Source organism: Odontesthes bonariensis, chromosome 2, assembly GCF_027942865.1.
Source record: "Odontesthes bonariensis isolate fOdoBon6 chromosome 2, fOdoBon6.hap1, whole genome shotgun sequence".
In the NCBI taxonomy this organism is placed as follows: domain Eukaryota; kingdom Metazoa; phylum Chordata; class Actinopteri; order Atheriniformes; family Atherinopsidae; genus Odontesthes; species Odontesthes bonariensis.
The window spans coordinates 10,513,788-10,535,613 of record NC_134507.1 but is presented as its reverse complement, the minus strand read 5'-3'; the positions used below and the strand labels follow the sequence as shown (position 1 = coordinate 10,535,613).

The window sequence follows — 21,826 nt, the reverse complement described above, 5'->3', positions numbered from 1 at the left end:
TTGGCAGATGCTACAGGCTTAAGTGTCTGTTCAATTAGGCACTCCAGTTAAGATGGCAATCATGGTTTAAACTGTTTGCTTATGTTTTGAAGCTGAAGTTGGATCACATTCTGTCCCTGGCAAAGTGTGAGCATAGGATGTCAGTGATGGTCACAGTTTAGACAGTCACTACTGTGTAGTTCTTACCATCGACTGAGGCAATAATAATTAGTAGAGTGTCATGATCAGCACAAGAACAAACAATACAAAAACAAAGCAAAATAGCTGCAATATTAACTGACTTTTTGTGTTGTTTGTGTATCAGTTTACATCAATGCATTTAAGCATATATCATCCCTGTAATATTTAGCAAGTGGTCTGTTTACACACAGTCTATATTTTCCTTTCAGGTAAATATTCGGACTAACTCTAGTTTACCAAGACTTTTGCCTTTACTTTTTTGTTCTTTTTAGCTGTCGTTAATTATCACAGGACTGCTGCTCTGTCTTGACAAAGAGAGGCACTAGATATTTTAGTATCCCCAGAGCAAGTGAATAAAATCTCTCTAATAAACCTGCTGTTTACAGAATATTAATGCAGACCCTCCAGGCATTCAAAGTAGAATAGTAAAAAAGGCTTGAGGTAATTAACAAAAGGCAACAGAAAATGACATGTAAGAAAGGAGCGTCCACATTGGAAGCTGTATACGGCACACAGATTTGATCCCCACTGGCATCAACAAGATGATGATATTCAACAACATATGAACAGAGCTGCTCCAGTGCAGCTCAATGTGCAGGGCTGTGGAGACTTGTCAGGTAGCCAGAGGGGAAAACACTAGAGATGACGCAGGGCAAGAGTGTTGGCTGGGTCAGCTCTGCTATACAACCCTTTACTAACAGGCTGAATCACAAATTGTTTTGGCCTTACGGGGAACCGAAACCTGCAGTTTGACTTTATCTAAACATGAAACCAGAGCGGGTTAGGAGCCAGATTAGGCCTATCAGAGCAACTTGTGTCCATCTTGTATTAATATACTTATGTATGTCGTGCCTGCATACAGGTTTACAGCCAAAACAAATACGCATTTCTGGAATTAGAACAACTCTAAGTTGTTGTTATAAATTATTCTGGTTCGCTGTGACATTCATCTAATATTCATTAATTGTCAAAGTTAAAAAGCATGATATGCGTTTCAAACAATGAAAAAGGCAGAGTTTTAACAACATTTTCAATGTAATTTTACTGTTGTTGGAGAAAACAGTTCACAACAGTGACATATTAGATTTCATACACTTAAAAAGAAATCCCAAACAGAGAACATTGAATATGTTTGACATTTCTCTTAAGGTCCAAGATGGAAAAAAACTAAATGCTTTAAATATAATACATATTTGTTGTTTATTTTATTTTTTTTGCATTTGCTCATGTTAAATGCAGCAGCTAACAAGATATACTTCCTCTTTCCTCCACTCCCCCTAGTGTACACTGCCAACACTGCATCCTCCATCTCCAAAACACACAGAGAGAGAGAGAGAGAGAGAGAGAGAGAGAGAGAGAGAGAGAGAGAGAGAGAGAGAGAGAGAGAAGAAGGCCCCTCCTCCAGATGACATCAGTGTTCTATTGAAGCAAAGCTGGAGGCACACACAACTCCACATTTGTACTGAGATCCACCCTTGCACCCATGTCCTCGCACAGCCCGCTGATTGTGTAGCTATATGTGTGAGGTGGGTACCAGTAAACACAGCAGTGCTGCCGCAGATAAACTCCAAAAAGCTCCATCGGTGTGAGTGAGAGGAGTTTTTGTCTTGGATCTGCACTTAACTCTTCATAGCCCTGGATTGGATTATTATTTTGCGATTGTGATCCCCAATTTAAAAGGATACCTGTTACTTTCCATTTTTGGGTTGATTAGAGAGGTAAGTGCGTTCTTGCTGGTACAGTCCTGTTGGGAGTGTTTCCTTTTTGTTTTTGGATCTCTCTCTGCCAGAGATGATTTAAAATGACGCGGAATCCTCTGGAATTACGTGAATCTAAGTAGTTGCCATCGCTTATTTCCCTAGTTCTCGGCCCAGGCGAAAAATAATGGGGTCTCTGAGGTGATTATCGCAAAACCTACAGTAACCAAAAATCGTGAGCGCACTCCCCCCCACCCCTCAAACGACCGAGTGAAGCTCTTCTATGAGCACTGCACATCATTCTGATCAAGTTGGCGGATAAAATTCACACTTGAATCAGTTGTTTCTCCGACTCTTTGCCCTTCCGAACCTGCAACTTGCTGTGTCGATCCTGTGCTGCATCCTTCTTAGTTAAGCGTGTCTAACAGACGACGATCACCAGCTCTCATTTTCCAACATTTAAAATCTGTTCTTGATGCCATTCAATATAAATATGTGAGCAACACTCAGTCAGCAGTAGGGATGACACAAATCGTTCCATTACACACGGGTAATTTCAGCTTCTTTTTTTCCCCTTTTTTCTTTTTTGTTGACCATCTTAGGCAAGTGGGAAAACGATAAGCGATGAATATGCAAACTGGAGGGGATTAGTAGAGTGTCTGGTGTAGCCTCGGTGTCGCAGCCCGAGAAGACACCCCGGTGAGCTGCTGAAATTGCTGCGCAGATCCCGCGGAGTTGGACATGAAGGGGCAGCTGGAGAGGCTCCGCTAAAAGGGTGTCCAGCGTCGCTGTCTGGACCACTCGGATCAATTACGAATCGTATAGCCTACTACTCCAATTAGTTATCAACATCATAAGTTATAGGTTTAGGTTTAGCCCCCCCCATAGGGAAAATTCAAATTTTAGCTAAATTAAAGTTTCATACGCACCAGTCCTCATAAAAGTAGCACTTTGTTTAAGTGGCTTACGGTAGGATATAATAACATTCCAACACTAATCACCGGTAGCCTATTTGTGTGCAGCCGCAGCTCCGTTACAACTGTTATATTAAGCACTCAGAAATAAAAGCGCTGCACAGGAAGAAAACACAGCCAGCTCATATGACCAACTGACAGCAGATTTTACACTATAACGTCAATCTGTGATGTTAATGAATCTCATGTTATTTTCCCTTCATGCAACTGATATTTATCTCATTAGACCAATACAATAAAGTGGAATCCCTATTGGCAACACCGGGGCAGAGACGGTTGTTAATCCAATTTAACACAGCCTTTTATCTTCACAGGACGATACGGTCATCCTGGCTTTGAATAATGGCTCATAGGCTATATATAAATTGCAGCCTGATGCTACTTAAATTTTCAAGCAATCCAATGATAGTTGTTGTTATTAAAAACAGCCTGTTAAACATGGCAGACATGAGGATAGGCCCAATTCCTCAGTGATATCTGCCTGAGGCAAAAGTCCCTTGTCAGTTGTTTTCTGAGGGAATTCACATGGAAGATTAACAGCAAACCAGGTCACTACAGACGGAATTTTCTGAGTCTAGAAAAAATTTAATGCATAAAATATATATGACTAGGTCGGGGGGTGTCAACACTGTGCTCAAAGAGGGCCCAGTTCAGTTCTTTTCATAATTCATTTAGCAAATAAACTGTATTTTCATTATTTAACCAAAACTTGAAAAGAAAAAACATCTGATTTTTGTTACGCTGAGTTAAGTATAAACTTAGCTGGAAAGCTTCAATATCGTGGGAATGACTCAGATAAAACGGTGGATGTGCTACAGGGGAGGTTAACAAATCCTTTTATTTTGGGTAGGTGTCTGGCCTGAGCTGAGATAGGCTTCTGCAGCTTAACATAAGCATTCATGTCTTGGTGTTTGCTTGTCACAGACACACACACATACATTTTATCTTGCAGTGCCTAACACCCCCATGTGGGGAAAAACAATTGCAGCTGCTACAGATCTCTCCTTTCAGGCAGCTACAAAAGAGAGCCCCCGTCTGTCCTAGGCCTATATGCCCGTAATGGGCCCCCAAAAGTATCATCTGTTCAGCCCATCTAAAGACAGCACCAGGAGGCCACATACCAAATGTGTGAAACTCTCAGATTTTCACTATTTTCTCTGGCTGAAACATGCTCTGTGTTTCTGTGAATTCAGATGTGACCATCAATGTTCCATTGTGTCTCGGCGGCACAGTAGGCCTCTGCCAGGTGTCTCGACACACAACTTACTTTAAGTGCTAATCAATTGCAGACACAAGGATTCAAAGGCCAAGAAGATTGGCTAAAAATAAAAAAAAATAAACAAGAAAACAGAATTTTCCTTTCAATATCAGGTTAGCTTCACCATTCCCAACCAACAACATCTACATTTATTTTCACGATCGTTTTTCAATGAGATCTTTCATGTAAGTTTATCAGCTTGACCAGTGATATTAGAGATGTAGATTTTTAGGAGCATAATCTGTAGAAAATGTAACCAACGATAACTGTATTGTGTACAATGAATCATAATTCAAAATTATACTGGGAATTAAAGTGAATATTAACATCGCATACAAACAACATTGATTTCCCTATGGAGAGCTCTACTGTGGTTCAAAATTAATTTCAGGGCTCATGAATAATTCAACAGTCAGCCATTACTACTTCTACATTTCTTTCTTCCTAAATGCAGCTCATGTAATATTATTCTATATTTTACTGGACTACAAGTCATTATAATCTGCAGTACTTTTGACAGGCATGAAATTGTTTCTATGAGCTTTTTCCAAAGCCTTTCTTGTGCAGTGTATGACTAGGGGGCACAAAGTCTTGGGCTCTGTTATTGCAGACTAATGTGCATTTATGCGTGTTCAGCTCACAATGGCTATCAGTGTCCAGCTTTAAGTGAGCCTCCTACACTCTCTGTTGAAAGGTATCTAGCTGTACACACACATTCACGCACCTTTTTTTTGGGGAGGGGGGCTCAATTTAACTTTGCCAGTTCAAATTAAATGAAGCAGAATCCACTTTGACTGCAAGAGAATTCCTCTGTCCTGCCAGCGGAGCTTATTAGAACGATGAAGAAAGACATCCATCACTAAAAATGTTAAACGTCTATTTGCTCTCAAAATAATAGTGTGCACAAAAATGTGTGAGTGCATGATTTGAGAGGGTTTTTATTGTAGTAAATGCAGTAAAAATGATTGCCTAATGTACTGTGTGAACTAGAGGATTTTTTAAATTGTCTATTTGTTTTTTTTTTGTTAAAACCAAAACTCCCTCTGTGAGGCTACACGGTCCACATGCTTGCCTTGTAGGAAACAATGGAGAGGGGCCACTCTACTGAAATCTGATGAGTGTGGAAGGGGGGGGGGGGGGTATATTTTGGCTCATGAAGCCAAAATAACTCCTTTTAAAATAAGCACAAGGTGTCATGTACAAAGCAGACCTCCGATAAATGAGGTATAACAAAACACCAAAACCTCTGTCCTGTCACCTGTGTTATCTGAGAGAACAGAGTTATAGTGGTAAAAAAAAGATGAATAACATGACAGATGTACTTCTGCGGAGAATGACCAACCCTTAAAAAATTGTATTATTCCAAGTGCAGATGACTTTTCTAGGTTTGCTTGATAAGACAGAAAATGAAAGATACATTTTTTTCTTTCATGTAATACTAAAATGTTATAAATTCAAATTCAAGACTTCATACCCAGCTCTAGTCAAATAATGGAGACTTTAGGTGAAAAAGGCTATTTAAAAACAAAATAGTTTGATTAAGCGCTACATTAAAAGTCTATTCCAATAGACAGCGTACATCCCTCTATCATTTTTCCATTTTCTAAAACTCCATTACAGTATTTAATCTTTTTGCCCCCTCGTCAGATTCTTTTATTCCACAAGTTCATAGAGGATGCATCTGGTGCTTTTTCCCCCAGACTCTAATCTACTAGTAATGTAATACTGGACTGAAGGCCTGTGTTTGGATGGAACATACGGAAGGGGGGGGGTTATTATGAGACAGCATCTCAGGAGTTGTAATTGAGTTACAAGCTTCTCAATTCCCCAATCTTCTCCTTGTCATGGGTAACAACTGTTAAACGGCTGGGCCTCTTGTTCCTAATTTACCTTTGAATGTTTTACAGCACACAGTGACAGCCAACAGGTCACATGGATGGCTACATATTAGGAAGCAAAGCTATTGTGTTGTAAAAGGAAACATAACATTTCTTTGGCAAAGGAAAGTCTATTTTTACAATAAGAAAAACAGCATTCACAGAGTGTAAAGAGAGCACAGGGCGGGGTTAGGGGATCACACAGAAGAGTTGGGAGTAACAGGGATGGATGCAACAGTCGTCCTGTTCTTCATTCGAAATTCAAATAGGTTTAATTTGTCTTGGGTGTTTTTCACATTTGAGTAATTCACTAAGCTCTGACTGGATCCGTTTTATTCTCATATACAGAATCTGAACTGGTCTCGTTTTCAAATTAGCAGAGACTTTCCCCCCTCCAAATCATAGAACTAGCTCTCCTGTAAAACACTTAAAGCTCTGTTAGGCACTGAACTGTAGCGTGAAGGGCAAAGGAGCTCCACCCTCAACTATTGTTGAGTTTGGGGTCTAGATCACAGTTGTTTTTGTATGCCTATCACCATAGAAAAGAAATGTGGTCAGAATGTAAGTAGCTGTTAAAGGTCAACAGGCTCAAACATAGCAAAGGAGAAAGGGTATTCATGTTACAAAATCACGAGGTATGGCAGGGACAAAGATTAGTATCAAACACATTCATAAGCATAATTATATAAATATTTCTCCAGAATCAAAATTTAGCTCACTATATTAAATTCTGTGACTCAAACGAATTGAAGACAATATTCAAATATCGAAACATTTAATATTATAACCTTGTATTATATATGAATATTATAACCTCATAACCTGATCGAGAAAATATCTTCTTTTCTTTTTTAAACCAAAACATGAGCACTAAATGACATTCTTTTCGTTATTTTTCAGAACACCGTCCCAGGTGTGAGGAGCATACACTATGACTCGAGCTGCAGGTGAATGAGAAAGACCGGGCACCGGAGGATAAGAAATTCTGCCTATTTTACTCCCGACAGAAGAGGAAAACATTGGTTATCCGTTTCAGGAAAAGGAACTAGAGCCCCGGATTAATGTGTATACAGGCTCAACAAGGGAACAGAGGATTCTGGGTTACCTGAAGACGTGGACTACACAAGAGAACAGGCCTGGATTGAGCCTGTGGCAGAGCGGATTGGCATGGCTCAGACCAGCTTTGTGTCAAATCATCATGCATGCCAGGCCTGATGGCAGAAAGGAGCATTTGCTAAAGCTCACACCCTCAAACACAAGGATCACTATACAACACAAAAAAAAATAATTTGCAGTTGTGTCTGTTGAGCTTGACAGTTGCAACAGCCATTAGGATTTTTAATATAAGCTGAGAGTGCATGCTTTTCTAGTGAGTGTGGATTTTTTTTGTACAGGCTTATCTGCCATGGTAAAGGCATTGAAAACATGAGCCTCTGACAACACAGAGGAGGTCATCGTCCAAACAAGGATCAGCTCAGCAAATACTGACCAGGTCAGGATATCACAAGAGACCCCTTGGCCAAACTTTTCCTTTCAGAGAGGATAACGGCAAATTCAAGAGGAAATCTTGATTGGATTTTTGGTGGCTTGAAAGGATTTATCACCACATCTAAACCAGGTACGGCAAATACAGATGGCTTTACTGACCAGAACACCATTTTGAAATGTTTTGTACAGGAAGAGAGGTCATGGCAGGAATGCATAGTTGAAACCTTAATTTAGAAGAAGCCTATATAATTAGTTCAACATTTGCTAATGTGTTTTTCCCCCCCAAATTGTGTCTCCTGTAAGTTAAAAAATTGAAACTGGAAATATTTCTCAAAAAATAACTTTAATTTCAAGGAGCTAAAAACTTTTACGAAAGCTCTTTTCTGTGTATTTTTCCCTCAATGTTGTAAGACACTAGTGAACATCAGACACAACAGCAAAATACATGTAATGTAGGAGAATTTAAAATCAGTTTCATAACAGTTCATCAACAAAATCCCCACTTTGTTCAGCCTTGTAGTTTGTAGCAATGAAAAGCAGCGTTGATGTAGGTAAAGTGTATACTAGTGAACTTAATACTTTTGATAAATCAGGTTCCCGAATTCAGTTTTTGACCTTTTTTTAGTTTTTTTTTTTTTTTTAAATCAAGGAGAAGAAAACAAAAATTAGCTTTATTTTCAAATTAGGTTGTTTTTAAAAGCTTCATGTCAGGGAATCTATATGCCATTGGATGTAAAGTAAACTATTTAAAACCATAAGCTATGCTTTCTCTTCTGTGATCCTCGTGATCAATGTATCAGTCCAAAAAAGCAAATACAAACTTGTACGTTCAGCAGTTAATTAATCTCAAAAGTACAGCTTTTAAAAAACCCAACAATTATTGAGATGCAAATTTGGCTCGCCCTTAATTACCTTGAGCATTAATCTACATGTCTGTATTTGTCGCAGGGGCCCTTGAGTGATAAGACAAGAAATACATCTACAAGATGGTGCGTCAAGGCAAGTCCTTCATCCTTCTCCTCATCAGGATTGGGCTGCTTCTGGGTCTTGCTAACCCCTTGGTCACCTCTGCCTCATGTCCCTCGATGTGTCGCTGTGATGGTACCTTCATATACTGTAATGACCGTGGCCTGACTTCCATTCCAACTGGTATTCCCAAGGATGCTACAGTGCTCTTTCTCCAGAACAATCGTATAAAGAGTTCGGGAATTCCTGCAGAGCTCCGCAGACTCTCAAACGTGGAGAAGATCTACCTTTACTGTAACAATCTGGATGAGTTCCCTACTAATCTTCCTCTTGGGCTAAAAGAGCTCCACCTTCAGGAGAACAACATTCGTATGATTACCCATGCCTCTTTAGACCAAATTCCCTACATTGAGGAACTGCACCTGGATGATAACTCTGTATCAGCTGTCAGCATTGAGGAGGGGGCCTTCAGGGACAGTAATCACCTAAGACTACTTTTTCTCTCCAGAAACCATTTAAGCACCATCCCCTCAGGCCTACCCATGAGCATTGAGGAACTGCGCTTTGATGACAACCGCATCTCCTCTATCTCAGAGCAATCGCTGCAAGATCTCATCAACCTGAAACGACTAATCCTTGATGGTAACCTGCTCAACAACCGTGGGATTGGGGAGATGGCTTTATTCAACCTGAGCAACCTGACTGAGCTCTCATTAATGAGGAACTCTCTGACATCACCGCCAGCCAACTTGCCAGGCACCAGTTTGGAGAAGCTACAGCTACAAGATAATCACATTAATCGGGTCCCACCTGGGGCTTTTGACTTCCTTAGGCAGCTGTATCGCCTGGACCTGTCTGGTAACAACCTGAGCAGCCTCCCACAGGGTGTATTTGAAGATCTGGACAATCTCACACAGCTCCTGCTACGCAACAACCCCTGGCAATGCACTTGCAGGATGAAATGGGTGCGTGACTGGTTAAGGTCATTACCATCAAAAGTGAATGTACGTGGCTTCATGTGCCAGGGTCCTGATAAAGTCAAAGGCATGGCAATTAAAGATTTAACTACAGAAATGTTTGACTGCAAAGACTCGGAACTCTTCTCCACCTATGAGACTAGCACAGTCTCAAATACTTTACGCCCATCACAACCCCAGTGGCCCTCATTTGTCACTCGAAGGCCTGTGGTAAAAGGGCCTGACATCAGTAAGAATTACCACAGCACTACCACCTCTTCAGGCAGAAAGATCATCACCATCAGTGTGAAGTCAAGTAGCGCAGATGCAATACACATATCATGGAGAGTGTCACAACCCATGACTGCCCTGCGGCTCAACTGGCTAAAGCTGGGACACAACCCTGCCTTTGGCTCCATCACTGAGACCATAGTGCAAGGAGAGAGGACCGAGTATCTCCTCACTGCACTTGAGCCAGAGTCCTCCTATAGAATATGCATGGTTCCCATGGAGACCAGCAACATTTACCTGTCAGACGAGACCCCTGTTTGCATCGAGACAGAAACTGGTTCTCACAAATCATACAAACCGACAACAACTTTAAATAGAGAGCAGGAGAAAGAGCCTTACAAAAATTCCAGTCTGCCTTTGGCTGCTATCATTGGAGGTGCTGTGGCTCTTTTGGCAATAATTATATTAGCACTGGTATGCTGGTATGTCCACAGGAACGGCTCACTTTTTTCCAGGAACTGCACCTACAACAAAGGGCGTCGGAGAAAGGATGACTATGCTGAGGCTGGCACTAAAAAGGACAACTCCATCTTAGAAATAAGAGAAACTTCTTTTCAAATGATACCTATAAATCACCTGCCTGTGTCCAAGGAGGAGTTTGTGATACACACAATTTTCCCACCTAATGGCTTGAGTTTATACAAAAGTCCACATACTGAGAACAACATTAACAACAGGAGCTACAGAGACAGTGGAATACCAGATTCAGACCATTCCCATTCATGATACCGCACATGGACATTCATGATGGGACTAAACCAGAGTGGCAAGACTTTTAAAAACACTGGATCTAAGACTAAGGAAGCAATGTTCTGTACATTTGCCATATAATTTATATTTAAGGACATTTTATGAAGATGGAGAACGTTCCAGTTGCAGGCCATCACTGAACCATCAGTGGGTAACTAACTGCAATTCTATATTTTAGGGATTTGTAGTAATTTGTACTGTATTTCCTTTGCTTAAGGTTATCGACCAACAAAAGAAACTCTGTGTTCTATTAAGATATGATGACTTGTCAACTGTGAAAGTGGGGTTTCATTGCTGTGTTGAACAATCAGACTTTAGAAAACCTTGTAGTATAAGCACAGGTCATTCTTTTAACTTTGTGGCTGTCAAAAAAATAAATAAAAAAGGCAAAAAAATAAAAAATTACATGACAGTAAACTAAGGCACAGATGATAAACAAATTCACAAAGCAGGCATGTTGCCCTCTAAAAGAATGAGCAGTCAGTAGCCATCTCCACATACTATGGACCAAGAATTTACTGTAGTATTCACCTAATGTGGAGTCTTTAATGACTAAAGTTGAGGTGCCATGATTCCTATTTCTGCTTTGCTCAGTGTGTTATTTTGTTGTTTGCAAGAAGACGAGACGATACAAAGCAGGGTTATAATGTTTCTCATAAGATTGTAGGCCACAGCACAGGGCAGATAAAGCACATCAACCTTAAGGAGATCTCTGCTCCTCAAAACAAGTAGACAGGTCAGGCTGACACAGAGGACCCCCCCACAAAAAACTAGATTTGTACAAGCCAACAAAGGCCAAATGACAATGGCGGCATTCTTTAGTACCATGTACCATACGTCATTCTAGTCACCAGGCCAAAAAAAGATTAAACATGTTGGCTTTCATCAGATTTACAACAGCAACTCCTTGTTATGAGTATTGTTTTGTATTATTTTCCAAATGAAGACACATATGTTGCCACAATTTGAAGTTAACTGTTCCTTACAATTAAAAACCAAAGTGCATTGTATGCCCTTTGGCCAGTCTTGTATGTGCCTTGATCTAATGCTTATTGTATTTAGCTTTTTAAGAAACCAGTGACTTTTTTTCATACACACTTGAATATGAAAAATATTGGTCATATTACAGAATAAAAGTGGACAAAAAAAAACTAATTCTGCTCTGTCTTACCTTTAAACAAAACCTGAATCAAAATAACATTTATATTTTTATTTCAATTACTGCTATCACACTATCCTTTGCTGTGATTGTTTATTAACATTACCATTTTTTTTGCACAGAGAATACCATCAAAGCGCAGTAGAGTGAAAAAAGAAGGCTGCTGGGAATCAATTTCACTCATTCAAATCTCAAAATTACCCACTCAGCGCAAAAGTGCTTGGAAATTAAAACTAGAGCTTTCTCCATTTTTAGCACTCATGAAGATCTGATGAAGATCCCTTTTTACAACAGAGAACTTTATAAGGTAACTCAGATATTCTTGAAACCCAGTTTTCCACTCCATGGGCAATAGACAGACCAACATCTGCTTGAGGGTCCTGTTGTTCTTTCATGGTGGGAAGTCATGTGAAACTTACTCAATGAGCCAGAGGGAGAAATATTATGGTGGAGCAGAAATTGGGCTGTGGAGACATTGCACTCTAGGGTTTCATTAACCTCCCAGGCACCAGGTAAACAAAAGCCCAACGAGCCACCATAGGGAAGTGGTACAGGCAGAACCTGCAGGGGATGCCAATCTCTGCAGAGGACAGTGTATATCCACTGCTACAGGCAGCACATTTAATGACATGGCTGCATCTCACCCTGGCAAGGCCCATGAAAAAGCAAACACGCAATAGCAGCAAAAGGTATACAAGACCATTTTATACATGTAAACAAAACCGTAAATAGTCTGACGGCCTATGTTTAGTTCATGCGTTGCATTCACAGGTTTCCAACAACCCTCCTAAAAAATAAGGTACAATATTTCTTAAGAATCCAGCGTATCAAAAAAGTATCTCATACCGCATTCACACACCCACAGGCTCTTAACAGTGTGAAAGTTTTAATTAGAGTAGAGAAGTTGCAGGAAGCTGCAAAAGTGATCCAAACCTTAAGTATACAGTAACTCTGTCCTGCACACTAAGTATATATCACATTAACTGGAAATCGAAGTAAACAGTCTGGTTTTAGAATATGGGATAGTAAAAGTTTCCATATGAATGATGTCAACAGTTTGTGTTCTTTGTCTCTGACATGCAGTCTTATATTACTTTGGGAATGAAAATCCTGGGTTAAAAAGTCAGAAAAATTTGGACTAGAAGAATAAATAAATTAAGTAAATTAATAAGTGTTATGAGCTGTGTTTACACGAATTATTGTAAACAACACAAAGTAAATAAAAAAAATTGAGCAGAGAGTACAATTTTCAAGTTATAGGAAGAATCTTTTAATATTTTCTATCCATCATTTTTGAGCCGGAAAGACTCCAAACAAAGTGTATCAATGACTTCAGTTAACTTACTTTTAGGAATTAAATGGGTTTGGAGTGACTGACAAAAAAAAAAGATAATTTTAAAGCTTTGAGAATGAGCAGGCATTTCTCACATATTCAGTCACCTGTGTGATAGATGACAGTTAAGCTAAATGGTCAAAGCAGCAGCCTATTCTTTCAACTTTCACTGGGAAATAATACATAAAATGGAGTAGCTTTGTGCATTCTGGCTGACCCAAGTATGGGACAAAATTGATTAAGTAACCTTATGTGACAGCCCTGTGTGACTTCACTTATCACTCATGACCCTTGACCCATCAGTCCTTTTACACAATTCCTTAATCACTCTCAAGTTCTCTCTAAGGTCAGAAAACTCCCTAAACAACACAAGCTGCCCCCGTGCATTTGTCTCCTGTGTGACACACAGAACTTAATGATGTTTTTTCTTTTATGTAAAGCTAATGGGGGCAGCTGCACTGTCTGCCCCAAGCTCCTCTTATTCCTATTGTAATGTACTGGTCAGGCAGCCGGTCACATTTGCATTCCTATAGATGTGTGGATCAAAGTACTCCTGGATGACCGCACTATTGCCAGTAGCTATGCATGGTTTTTCTCCATCAGCATTAGTTGGATCAAGACATGCAACCCTATGACTGATTAGAGGTCAGTGAAGTCAGGTCTGTTGCAGTTCAAAGATCTCAAGGGCTGAAAAATGTATGCATATCAGTGCTTACAAAATATAGCCTCTCACAAGGCAACCTATCTACCATAATGTTCTGCTCAAGAAAGACCTTCTGGTATTTGTTAAAAAGCATGTTTAACAAATGCTTGGATTTGGGATGCTTGAAACTAAAGAAAAAAACAAAAAGTCAAATGTTTCACTAATTATTGAATTGCTTTCAGAGGCATACAAAGGCACCCTGTAAGGGTGAGCCAATAATTCAATAGAGAGGGTTGATTGGACTTTTTTTTTTTTTTTTTATATGTGCTATTTTAGTTTGAGATGGTTTATCAATTTGAGGTGACATGCTAAGATAAGACACTCTAATGTGCTATAAATTAGAGAAATATCTATCTTCAGAAACATTTCAAAAGCATGGCATTATCAAAGTTAAATATTCTGTTATAAAGTAAAGTCAGAGACTTATTGACTTGAACATTTTGTTCAAAATTAGTTGAACCCAGAATAAAAGCAAGCTGTTTTTAAACTTTTAGAAAATAAGCTTAATCATCACAGAAACTAGCAAATCAAAAACAATTACACACTCAAAGCAAAAATAAAAGGGTGCTCACGATTCCCTCTCCCTCACATCCAATTGGACACAGAATGCAAATCAAACAGAGCCATAATTAATGACCCTTTGGTGGTGAGCAAAGCTGATGTCAGAAGCCAAACCAAGCCACTGTGTAAAAATTGCATCTCTATGTTTTTATCTATGAGGTATTTGAGAAAAAAAATGCGAAGAAGAAGAACAAAACTAACTGCTATGAATGCTTTAGCCATTCATTTTGAACATGTGCATGTCCAATATTTTTTTGTACCGGTACCTTATCTTATAATTACTTTGGATCTTTACATAATTCATTCAAAATTAAAATGCAACTTAATATAGAAGGTACAAAACTGTCCATCCTATTCTTCAACTGTCTGCAATAACTGCAATCAGACTTAAGAAAACAACACTATTATTTTTATTTTTTTTATTTAAATAATCATTTAATCTTTTATACAGTTTGGCTTTCAGTTTTAAAGCCATCTTCATCACTCAGTTATGATTGCATTTGACAGTTAAAGGCTCAGGCTAACTCATGCGAATGCCTGCATCTGTGACTGTGCTTGCTTTATGTGTGTAATCATGAATGATGCAGTTGTTACGATTACTTCTGCTTTCATGTGAACCAGTGCACATTGTCACCACGTCAAATTAGCATAAACAGTCAAACATACTTATTGATACTTATAGTAGCAAAGTAACCTAAAGCCATCCCCTCCCTTCCGCTCAGCTGTCCCGACTGTCATATGTGACCTTGTTGCTCTCGGTCACAAGCACAATCTGTTCTGGCAGTAAAAGAGCAGAGGGGTGAAAACACTGTGTACAGTGTGAGGGATGTCAGTGTGAGTGATGTGGCCCAATGCGGGGGTGCTGTCCTCTCTCCTCCATCTCTGACCAGCCCCCCCCAGCCTGCAGGCCAGGACCCTCTCCATCTCTTCACAATACTCAGTGACCTGAGACCACAAGGCCAAAAAACTTAACCAGCTCCTCCGTCTTCTTAATGAATCCAATTTTTTGCCTGAGAGCACAAGGCATGCACATATATCCATCGCAACTCGAAATTGGCTGGCATTAATATAAATTAAGGCAATACCATCAAGAATGTGCCAAGCAACAATACAATGACAACACTTCTGTTTCACTGTACGTAGACTGCAACTTATTGTACACCCAAAAAGGCAGAGTCAATAACCTCATTTAAAACAGGCAATAACCAAAACAAAAGAGAAGGGGCTGATTAGTGTCGATGCCATTACACTATGAATTATACACAATATGTTGTGAAAATATCCATATAATTGACTCTTCTTTGTGGCAGCCATTAATTCTCGTCTTCCATTAAGTGGTTTAAATGATCTTGTAAGAGGCCATACATCTCCTGATGCCCTTTATGAGATCAACACTACGTCCCTCTTAGAACTTAATCGACCCTCAGTCTCATTTGTCTACAAAGTCTGATGCAGAGGTATAATCATTTCATTCTTAAAGGTTCCAAGGGGTCCAACTTGTCCATTATCCCCAGCAGGTTTGCAGCTTTGCAGTATGCGCAAAAGCTCCACTTCAATCCATACTCTTCTCTCATTTATGTTAAGCTAGCTCTGAATGTCAGTACAGTATTTGCATGCCAATGTGGACCTGTCTGCAGCTCATTATTTTCGGATCTTGACAGCCTAATCGCATGCAAGTAACCCACTTTGTGAACCTAATGCCAACTACAGCCAAGTAATACTGAAATCAAGCCAAAGTTTGTAACGGCAGAGTTTGTCTGCACACGTCTTACCTGACTTGGCTTTCAGGTGTGAATCATTGAAAAAGCTGCAACCTGACATAATCACATCATTCATAATAGGGGGAAATGTTCCAAGCGGACCATCAAATATGGTCTTCTGCAAGTCTACTAAATACAATTGTTGTAATGAGACAGCCAATCTAAACGGCATCAATTGCATGCTGAAGCTTTGATTCTCACACTGACATTTTTCTTATGTTTCAATATGGCAAAACTGAGCCTAAACAGAACGGATTTTGACGGTTTGACTTTCCGACGAGAGCTCAGTGTAACTCTCCAGAGAAATTTATCCTGCCCTTCATTCACTGAAAAAACAACTCCTCAACAGCTCACCCACAGCTGACATGTAGGCATTTGTTCAAGGTTAGCAATGTTTTGGTACTTCTCCAAGATAAGAATTCAGCAGTGTCAGGATTGTAAATACAACTTGTCACATTCCATTAGTGTGCAAGATAGAGGAAACAGTCACTTCAAGACTTTATATTTTCACTATTCTCAAGCATCCCAACATAAGATCATTATAGTGCAGCATGGGTAACATCCATGACCCAGTGTGGGCCAACCAACAGTAAAAGTGTTTAGATTTCACATGGACTCACTGTCATTCATGTAGTTCCAGTAATTACAGTTCCAAAGATTTGGAGAGGCACATAAACAAATTGAGAAGGTTGCCTCCTGCTTTCAGAGCTCTGGAAATGTGACGACAGTGTTTTTCTGTAACTATAAAAGTTTTGGACCTAACACTGCAATGGGTTAAGAAACTTCAATAGTAGATATGCCCTCAACCCCCACATCTAAACACACACTAACAAACAGATTTTTTTTTTAAATGTAAGGAGGAAAAAGTTAAAAGGAGAAGCACAACCAGGGGGGTGGGACGTGAGATTAATTAAAAGCTGCTGTCACTGTGGTGTGCTGATGACACACAGCCACACAATTACTGAGATCTCTGTGTGAGATGAATCTGCTCCCACAACTCATTTCCTCCCCATTGAGGGGGTTGGGGGCAAAATGGGACCTTCTGTTGTACAAAATACCAAGGATCCATTTTTCATTCAGGGGGAATTTGAACATCTAAATGGGTATAAAAGACAAGGGGTGGAAAAAGAAGGATGAAGTGAAATTCTTTCGTTTCTGAATAAATCAGTGGAATCTATTTCAGTCGAGTGAAACACTGGGAATGTGAGAGGGGCAGGTCAAAGGATGTAAGCTACTGTAATCCTAAGATCACCACTGCTTGAAGAGCTGGGTGATGTGTGTGTGTCTATAAATGCTATCACACTCACAGAGCTTAAACCAACATCTGGCAATGATACCATATGCACTTATTTCTTACTATGCTTTGTAACTCTTTCGTTTCAACGGATAGGCTGCCACAATGATCAAATCAGAAAATAACACATTTAACAGGAAAGAAAATTTCTCTTTCCGATCATGAAAAAAAAAATACTAAAACAAATCTGGCAATTTGAGGAACTGGTCCACACTACAAGCTTCTTGCTGTGCTCCTTTGTGTACATCCCAATGATATGGAGCAAGGTAGCACTATTGCTAATCCAACATTTCTAAACATTTACTCACAAAGGTAAGTCTGCACTTAAGATTTTTGTCTGTTTGACTTTCCAGATAGCTGCTGTTATGGAGGCTCCTCTGATTACCTCCCAAGTACTTTCCTTATGATTTATGTGACTATTAAAATACTAGACAATATACAGCTCAAGTTGTTAATGAGAATTACTTTTTTTCCTTCAATTTCTCTCATTGGAAAACAAGATGTCATTTATCAATTTGCCAGTTTCATAGAAATGCTGCCCTGTAACCACCTCAAAAGTTGAATGTTTTACTCTGTGGCCATGTTAGATAGATAGATAGACGATAGACAACTTTATTAATCCCTTTGGGAGGTTCCCTAAGGTAAACTGAAATCTCCATCTCACTCCCGCTCAGCATTGTTATATAAAGAAATGTACAAATGAGACAAAAGTGGAAAACACCCAACACCAGCACCCGTATAAAGATAACAATAATAATAATAATAATAATAATAATAATAATGTTATAATAGTAGTATACTAGTAATAGTAAGGAAAGTGTTGTGAGTGTAGTCGCTTCATGCAAGTAAGCAGCAAGTCTCTGTGGACTGTATTCTCAAACCATGCCATCATCCAACTGCAATGCCACCCACTTCTAATTGAAAATGAAGGAAACACTAATGGGTGTCACTTTCCATGTCAAAATCCCATCATCCTTACATAATCATATCATTGTAACCCATAGCTATGATAGCAGAAATGTAGGACATACTAATTATGTTGAGAGCAAAAAAAGAATTGGGTTCATAATATATGTACATTTAAACAGGGTTGACCACTGTTCATATCCCATTTCAAACTAAAAGTGAGTGGATGCTTTTTTCAAAATAATTTCTCCATAAACTTAACCACAAGTTTACTATTGTAAAATATCCTATTACAATGCAAGCCCTGATCTTCCCTTGATTTAATCATATGGAGATAAAAAAAAATGTTTAGAGAAAGTTTCTAAAATGGCTGAAAGGGTTTCATATTTTATTTTATTTGGATTCAGTTCAGTGATTCAAAACCAGAACATAGCTATCACTATGCTGCCATAACAACACTTACCAATGCACAATCCAACCACCTAATATACCTACTAAATCAAAGTAGCCTATAGAAGCTTAAGCGATATGCAGGCCACATGCCATTTTTCTGTGTCATGTTCTACCACTTTTTGTTCTTAGTTGCAAATTCAGTGAGTTGATTTATAAAGTTGAATAGTAAAAAAAAATTGTCTCGAGAAAACTTTTTAGACATCTTACTTGTTAGAGCTGTGAGAATGAGATGCATCGCTATCATGTTGAAGTGCTAAAGGTTACAACCCAAGCTACAAATGCCTTTAACAAAAATCCTTATTAAAATGTGATAGCTATGGTGAAAGTAGGATCTTGTAGACAACTAAGACAGCACTGGGGCTTATTAAGTCACACTTTCCTGTTTATCTAGAAGGAAGACAGTCCGCAAAAAAGAGTAAAGTCTGTCAAATTGAAAGCATTTACATGTATATGATCCCAGTTTGCCAACAGTTTTATCAGGAACAATTAATCCGACTCAATGATATCCTCTTTCTTCATTTGTGAGACTGTTCTACTTACCACCAAAAGACTGTGAGCACCTCACAAATTAAAGCACTTCAGGAGTCAGATGAAAATTTGATATAACCAGAGGCTTTCTAGCTACTAATGATTTATCTCCTTTAAAATGCAGACATTTCATTTAAGCGAAGACTTACAGGAGAATAAGAAGTTTCCCCTTTCAGAAAACACTGCTGAAATTGCTGGCAGGCTCATTTTTCATTTCATAATTATGCTGGATTATTATCAGCCAGAGAAACAACTGACAGAGAAGACATACACTCATGGAAACAATGTGCTAATGAAATCAAAGGATGCCAGGAAATGCATACTGCACAAATTATCTTGTTGTAAAAGGATTATAATGAAGGCTTGAAGAGAAGGCCAACCAAATGTTTCATACTTTGCTGCAAATTAGAAAATATGATGGAGGAAAAATAAGTTTCTTTTTTGAGAAACAGTGATATTTTAAGGGAGAAATTTTCTGTATACATCTGTCCATAAAACACTGTGTTGCACACCAGCAGCATTGTCTCCAGAATGATGCTAATGTGACATGGGTTACTGCTTTTGTGTAGAGTCACCAGAACTTTTCAATGGCACAACGAGCTTTGTCATTAATCACCCAGTCACCCAGTTGTATGCAAACATGACATGAGGGCAGGGTCGCTTTGGAAGGGGGCCGAGCCCCTTAGCATGGACTCTTGCCCCTGGAGCCCCAATGGACTTGAATGAAGAGGTCCCATACATTCATAGTTACCAGGTCACTAATCAAATTATGGTGATAGCTCATGAAAGCACACAGGACAAGAGAATTCATTTTGTATCTCTCACCTCCATTGTTTCTCTGCCAGGGTATCACTGGGCCCTTGGACAAATAAGTAACCCCCTTTTCTACTCAATTTTCTTGAATCCCCAAATGAATAGTGTGCCTTGTGAGAGAGGCATGAATTAAACAACAACGAGAAAAGGTAATTTGGAACTTCTGACAATATAGTCGTCATTGCAAGAAAAAAAAAAACTATGCAAATGCAAATCATTAGCATGAGCCAGATGGCCATAGTTTGGGGCAAATTGGGTTAGACAGGCATAAGTAATGCCTTATATTATAAATACATCCAAAGCACTATAGGTCAACACATCTACAAAGAGATGCAGAGAAGACATCTGTCCATCCTTCACAAGAGGTGATCATTTTGTTGCGTGTCCCCTAAGGTGACTCAATAAACAACATGGCCCTATGTAAGAAAGACATGGTTTGTGTGGGGGCACTTACACATGTGCATGTCATTCATGCATATACCACAGCCAAAAAGGGACGGAGGGCCTTTGCTGTGGAGCATGTTAATTAATCCTGTGATGACAGAGTAGATCTGGCAAGTTATGTATCTCTTATAGGGCTGGCTTGAAAGGGTAGAGAGGTGGGGGAACATGACAGTGGGGTTATTGCCAAAACAACCCAAAGGCATTACACAGCTAGCAGCAGGTCCACTCTTGGACAGGTGCTCCTTCTGGGGTCAGACGCCAACTCCTTAACCACACAAAGCTGCCGTCTGTCAACACAAATCTCACCCCCATGACACACATGGCCAAAGCTGACTTGTAAAATTAAATGAATTTTTAATGAGTACAATAAAAATAACATATTTACTTATGTTTGATCTTTTTCTTTTGCAAGGTGAAAATAAACCAGGTGGTGATTGGCTTAGATTGTCTGCTCATTCCTCTGACTCCAGGTCTTGTCCTCAGGTGCAGTTTATTTGATCAGCCTTAATGTGAACTTGACCGGGCGTAGAAGATATATTATCACCACTGGCTTCTTTGCTTTGTGAAATTTGTCATTTCAATGAAAATTAAAGTTCACATTCACACTAAATGTGATTTGAATACAAAGTCGGCCTTACATATGCACCATCTAAAGAAACCCTTGAAAAATGCACATCATCTCTGAGAATGATTAATTGAAACTTTTAATATGGTGGCCATTGTTTCTTACCTTGGAGGCGGTCAGACTGACTGAATGCTTACACTAGTGATGAAAGTCAAATTGGGCCACCTCTTCTATGATTAATCATGATCAGCCACAATAGGAAACTACGTAACGGTGAATAGTGTGACCATGTTCTGAAGAGAATACTGTTTTTCAGTCTATATGAGAATCACTTTCTTCAGTAAGTAACAATACCAAAAAATGTGGATGGAATGGAATAATGACAAATACAGTCACGACATGAGTTATCAATATAGCCTTAATCTGCTGTGTTATAGAAAGACTAAAAAATACATAAAGCCTCATGTTAATAATATAAACCCAATTCTTAAGTGTGTCTCTGCCAAAAAGCTAGGAATTCAGCTTTCTTAAAGCTTTTTAATTACATGAATGCTAAATGAAAGGTGAAAGTACACTGGATAAATGAATAAAATGTACACTATCTTTAATTCTTAGAGTTAAATGTCCATAGGCTGTGCAATAAGCTCAGTTGGAAATATACATATTTATTAGAGGGCTCATAGCAACATTACAGGAGAGTGCCAGTCAGAAGAACAAATGGATGAAATACTGACTCCACCAAGACAAAGAGCCTCATTTGATGACTGTCACTTAAGAGAGAGCGTTTCAGTTTTACTGCAGATTTCAGAGGCTGCTAAAAACAAAATCCTCTCTTAACAGCTATGAAATGAGAATAACAACAGCATGTTT

The 21,826-nt window shown here is 39.1% G+C and overlaps 2 protein-coding genes across 3 annotated transcripts in view; one reads left to right on the top strand and one right to left on the bottom strand.

The window, feature by feature from the left end:
• The window catches only part of macrod2 (mono-ADP ribosylhydrolase 2), a 432,443-nt gene that overhangs the window by 343,238 nt on the left and 67,379 nt on the right, over positions 1-21,826 (bottom strand). The window lies entirely within an intron of this gene.
• flrt3 (fibronectin leucine rich transmembrane 3) lies at positions 1,649-11,605 on the top strand. The gene is made up of 3 exons (XM_075476792.1): positions 1,649-1,898; positions 6,887-7,604; positions 8,423-11,605. The coding sequence occupies exon 3, from the start codon at positions 8,461-8,463 to the stop codon at positions 10,411-10,413; it is 1,953 nt and encodes a 650-aa protein (XP_075332907.1). The 5' UTR covers positions 1,649-1,898; positions 6,887-7,604; positions 8,423-8,460; the 3' UTR covers positions 10,414-11,605.